The 5000-nt window shown below is 38.5% G+C and overlaps 1 protein-coding gene across 1 annotated transcript; it reads right to left on the bottom strand.

Moving 5' to 3' along the window:
• Positions 1–3458: 3458 nt before the first annotated feature.
• LOC138056062 (SCO-spondin-like) lies at positions 3459–4917 on the bottom strand. Its single transcript, XM_068901907.1, has 3 exons — positions 4594–4917; positions 3915–4201; positions 3459–3691 (listed from the first exon to the last, which is right to left on the bottom strand). The coding sequence occupies exons 1-3, from the start codon at positions 4881–4883 to the stop codon at positions 3459–3461; spliced, it is 810 nt and encodes a 269-aa protein (XP_068758008.1). The 5' UTR covers positions 4884–4917.
• Between the last annotated feature and the right edge of the window lie 83 nt (positions 4918–5000).

The following is a 5000-nucleotide window of genomic DNA, read 5'->3' on the forward strand; positions in this document are numbered from 1 at the left end:
TTAAACTCTTACATAGGATGCTAGCCAATAATAATTTCTTGAAAAAGATGATCTAAATGATAACAATCTTTGCAATTTCTGCCAAAGTAAAGAGGAAACTCTTATCCACCTTTTCTGGAACCGGTACGGTAACTTCTCGCCTCTGACATAATTTTAAGCAATGGCTGCTTAATAATGGCACTTCTTTACGCTCGCTTGAGCTAACGCCTTTTTCTGGCTGTAGACTTAGGGCGGTCTAAAACAAATAGAGTCCTGCCATGTTGCCATGCGTCTGTCCAGTAACAGACAACAGAAGGCGTCAAAATGTGGTAAGAACACCACTGACGCTCTCGGCTATCTCCTCGCTGGCCACGTTTTGGTGTACCAGATTTCCACGTCATCTGTGATCAATTACTGAAGAAACGCACGACAACATGGAATCTATTTGTTAAATATCTGACGACGTACGGGTAATGTTTTACTTTATACCTTTGCATGGCTTCACTTTACACGTCTTTTCTTTCTTAGCTGTTCCTTTACAATCCTTTCCGTTCCCTGACTTGGGTGGGTTGGTGCAGGTACGGGTCCTATATTTCCTGCCACGACCACAGGTCTTGCTGCATTCACCATACGCTGACCAATTGCTCCAACCACCATCCACATCCCCTGAAAAGGTATAATAATACGGTAATTAATCAATCAATCAATCAATCAATCAATCCATCAATCAGGCAGTCAGTCAGTCAGTCAATCAATCAATCCATCCATCCATCCATCCATCCATCCATCAATCAATGGGCTAGTCAGTCATTTCGTCAGCCCGTCAATCAATCAACAGGCCATTTCCGAGTTACCTTGTGCCTCTGTTTCAAAACGAGTGTTCGCGTAAAACCTTTTATATGAAACTGATTTTGATTTGCGTGAAAATGCTTAAGTAGGCGGAACACATTTCCATATTAATGGTTTAGCAAGAAAAATCAGTTATTTTGATGACGTGATATTGAGTGATACTGTCAAAAGCAAAATTCTGCGAGGCTTTCTTGAGATATATATGCAGGCAAAGTAAAACAAAACAAGTTTAAAATAAATATTATTATAGTTGTTCATTAATAATGCCTACAATGAAAGAGCTGTTCCGTTTTCTATCTCCTAGAAAACTTAGAAGTCCAGGAATATTTTTATCAGTTGTAAAGTTGATGACACTATTAATAAGTCTAATGTTCTCCCCGTTAAATCTTCTCTGAAGGAAGCTGGGATGAACGTTTTCAATAAGTTTAGGAAATACTTTTTTGAAGCGATTCGCGACAGCGTTAGTAGCTATTTTGTAGTCACAGTTCAACAAAGATACTGAACGCCAGTTTTTAACGAGGTACGGCACTGTATCTTTTTTTGGAATAAGTGTAACGATCCCTGGCTTCTGAGATACGGATAGCTAACCTGTTTTATAAGCATAATTAATTGAACCAAGAAGAAATTCGGCACTATCATTCCATAAAAAAATTGTAAAATTCAGCAGGTAACCCATCTGAGCCTGGTGTATTATTGGAATCTATTTCTTTAAGTACCTTAAACTCTTACACAGGAGGCTAACCACTAATAGTTTCTTAAAAGAAGGTAAATTTAAATGAGAACGATCTTTGCAATTTCTGCCAAAGTGAAGAGGAAACTCTTATCCACCTTTTCTGGAACTGTACGGTAACTTCTCGCCTCTGGCATAATTTTAAGGAATGGCTGCTTAATAATGGCACTTCTTTACTCTCGCTTGAGCTAACGCCTTTTTCTGGCTGTAGACTTAGGGTGCCATCCATCTCTTTGCAAAAAGTCCTACTTTTTATTCCTAGTCGCAAGTCTCTAATTCTGGAAATACTCATCCTATGATAGACCTTTTTCCCTCTTTTCCTCTCACGTTACAACTTTCGAAAGATACTTTCGCTTTTTTCTCTGCCTTTTGCTGTTAGGTTGACGCGGGTGTTTGAACGTAGCTGGTGTGGATACATGTTGTTAGAATAATTAGTAAGAGTCATGTAATTATTTTATCATGTAAGTTAGTGTGTAAATAAACAATGTAAGTAAGTGAAGAGTAGTAAGTGTGGTGAGTGTTATGTAAGTATTTGTGTCATGAAAGGTAGCACGTTCATAGTATGTTAGGTATGCGATGTAAGTTAGTATGTTAAAAGTACTGTAAGTAAGTGAAGTGTAGTTGAAAAATAATAATCAATAAAAATGGAAAAAAAACCGAGGGGCCAGCGGGTGATCGCCCAGTGAGACTCTGGGATAATGGACTTGAACTATTTTTTGATTGGTGGCTTGCATAACAATGGCAGTCCGACAGGAAGTGGGTAAGTAATTCGGAAACCCCAGAATTTGGAGGGAGATGCAAAATCTAAAACTACTTTCAGTGCTGTTTGTTTTTTTCTACCTCAGAAATATATAAATCACAAAAATAGCAAAACAACGGTGTTTGAATTGAACCATTGCAATAAAAAACGCAAATAAATAACGCCCGGGAATTTTTCCACGCTGATAAAATGCTGTTGTATAAGTACATCAGTCGCTTTGGGGAGAAATCCGTGGAAGAAGGTCTTGTGGAAGCAATTCAGAATTACGGAAACATATAACTGTAGTAGAAGAGGACATTGGTGTCGTTTCCACAAAAATTTCTCGATCGTGTTGCTTGCACGATGGTATTCTGCTCGATAGAATGCACGCTAAAACACTAAAAATACACTTACCGATAGCGCCAGAAGTTTCATCTTCACTCGCTCTCACGCACAGAAAGCCAATGATCAATTTCTCCATTTTCTTTTATGGTGTGTAAGGCTAATTTTTTTTTTCTCGAAAGCATTTAACCCGCCATTTCTACTGCCTACTGTTTTCTCTTTTCTGTTTCCATTTAAACTAAAGCATGCTCAATAAGACCGGGAACCTACGTTACTCCATTTTCCCAGAGTCTCTCCGTGCGCTCACCCGCTGACCAAAAAGCCCAAGGACTCTGGGTACGAGGTTGGCGCGAACCGGAAGCAAAACCTGCGGAAAAAAATTTGTCTTTATCTCGACATTTGCTCGGTAACCTATCTTGATTTTATGCATGCATATCATTTACGATGGCACGAAAAATAAATAAAAAAGTTTCGGGAAAAGTTATATAGTAAAATTTTCTGTAAACTATAAAACGCCTTTTTCGATGCATCTTAAATTCTACTAGAAAATTTTTTGTCATACTCTCTAAGAAGTTAAAGAATTTAGGGAGATCTCCAAGAAAGAAATATAAACGGTAGGTCACCGACTTAGTTATTCAGATAATTTTCAAAAACTGAAATTTAGAGGGCCTTTTTGTTGACCTGAAGTGTTGCCATGGTACTAATATGGCGTCGTAAGTACCCTTAAAGTGTTACCCAACAATAAAGTTGCAAAGATATTTATAGTTTGCCTACACTATGAAATATCCTTCATTGGTATCTTTCATCGTTTCACAAACACTATAGCAACGAAAACCCCTTTTCGAGCCTCCTTAAGTTATCATTGTTTCGCCTTCCTTTGCATGGTCCATTGTCGCATGGCCTGGTCTCTTTGTTGAATCCAGAGCATTGCGCCCCACAATTAGACGGAGGGTGATTGGTGCAAGTGCGGAATCGCTCTTGCTGTCCAGCTCCGCAAGTCACACTGCACTCGCTCCAGTCTTCATAGGCGCTCCAACCGCCATTGATAGCCGCTGAAAGAAATGTGTTTTAGTGAACTAGGAAGAGTTTTGTTTGTTCGCATTATTTTTTTCGGTACAAAAGATGTCTTATAGCATTGATTGTAAATGTTACGCTCACGAACAGGCAGCAATGTTGGAAAACATATTTTGGAATGCTATTTTTCTGTGTGGTTTGTTAAGGTAATTACTGCTAATTGGTGATCTACGTGTGCAAGTTAATAAAATAAAAAAATACGTTTCTTCATCTTGCAGCATCTGAACTTTTCAATGCAGTAAATGTCGTTGCAACTGCTTTTGTAGAAGCCGGTCATGTAATATCCCGTCTGTTGGCATTCACTCCAACCCTTGTGGTCGAACGAATGGGTGACATCTTCATCGTAACAGTGCTCGTAACAGTTGGGGTGTCCCTGTGGATGGCAGCATTGTCCCTCGTCAATGTGCTGTAGGTATGCAGGTGGTCCAGCGCCCAATCTGAGGCCGTTCAAGTAGTAACCAGTTGGACACAGCGCCCAGACATTAAAACTGGAGAGACGGAAACTTTTGTCAACCAGAAGAAGTAACAACGACAAATTTATATTTTTTTTTGTATACAGCAATGAATAGTACTTTGCAAAACTACGTTCAGGAGAAATTTATAACTTTCGTGACAACGAAAAAGGAAATAGTGCAGCTTCAAACGATTACAATATTCAATCTACCAATAAAAAAATTATTAAACAAACTGCGTTAACAATACTACAAAAAACGCTTATACGTGTGGGTTATTATTATTATTATTATTTATTATTATTATTATTATTATTATTATTATTATTATTTTTATTTTAGTTTTTTATTCCAGTGGTTCAAGTTTCGATACTGGAATGTTTTCTTGCGCTTTGCTGTCACTGATCTTAATATTTCTAATAACTTACCCATCCAATGTGTGTAGCCAGTTTGCATTTGAGCAGGCTGCAGGCTGATTGGTATAACTGGGTTCAGTGGCTGTGCAGCACCTTCCATATTCGATTCGCCCAACTCTTTCATCTCCCAGCTGTCGGTTGTGCCTCCACAATCCTGTTAGGTATGTCTTTTGATTGTGACATGTGGACCAAATTGGTCTATCCAGGCTCTCCACCCAGTGAGCCTGGTCACAGCTTAAACATTTATCAGACTGGAATATCAGCAACACACTGATAAGTTGAATGGTGACCACAAACCACATTCTTTTATCTACCTGTTGTTCGAAACTTGTGAAGACCTGTCTAAAAAAATGTAAATAGTTCACTACGTGAAATCTTATACTTTTTCAAATTCTTACATTCGTAATTTGAAGGGCACA

Source organism: Montipora capricornis, chromosome 7 (assembly GCF_036669925.1).
Source record: "Montipora capricornis isolate CH-2021 chromosome 7, ASM3666992v2, whole genome shotgun sequence".
Lineage (NCBI taxonomy): Eukaryota > Metazoa > Cnidaria > Anthozoa > Scleractinia > Acroporidae > Montipora > Montipora capricornis.

Bases quoted from the DNA above. Each gene is read 5' to 3' on its own strand.
- LOC138056062 (XM_068901907.1), bottom strand. From the start codon at position 4,883: ATGTGGTTTGTGGTCACCATTCAACTTATCAGTGTGTTGCTGATATTC. The intron at 4,202-4,593 runs GTAAGTTATTAG...CCGTCTCTCCAG, and splicing joins TGGCTACACACATTGGATGG to TTTTAATGTCTGGGCGCTGT. The intron at 3,692-3,914 runs GTATTTTTTTAT...CATTTCTTTCAG, and splicing joins ATGCTGCAAGATGAAGAAAC to CGGCTATCAATGGCGGTTGG.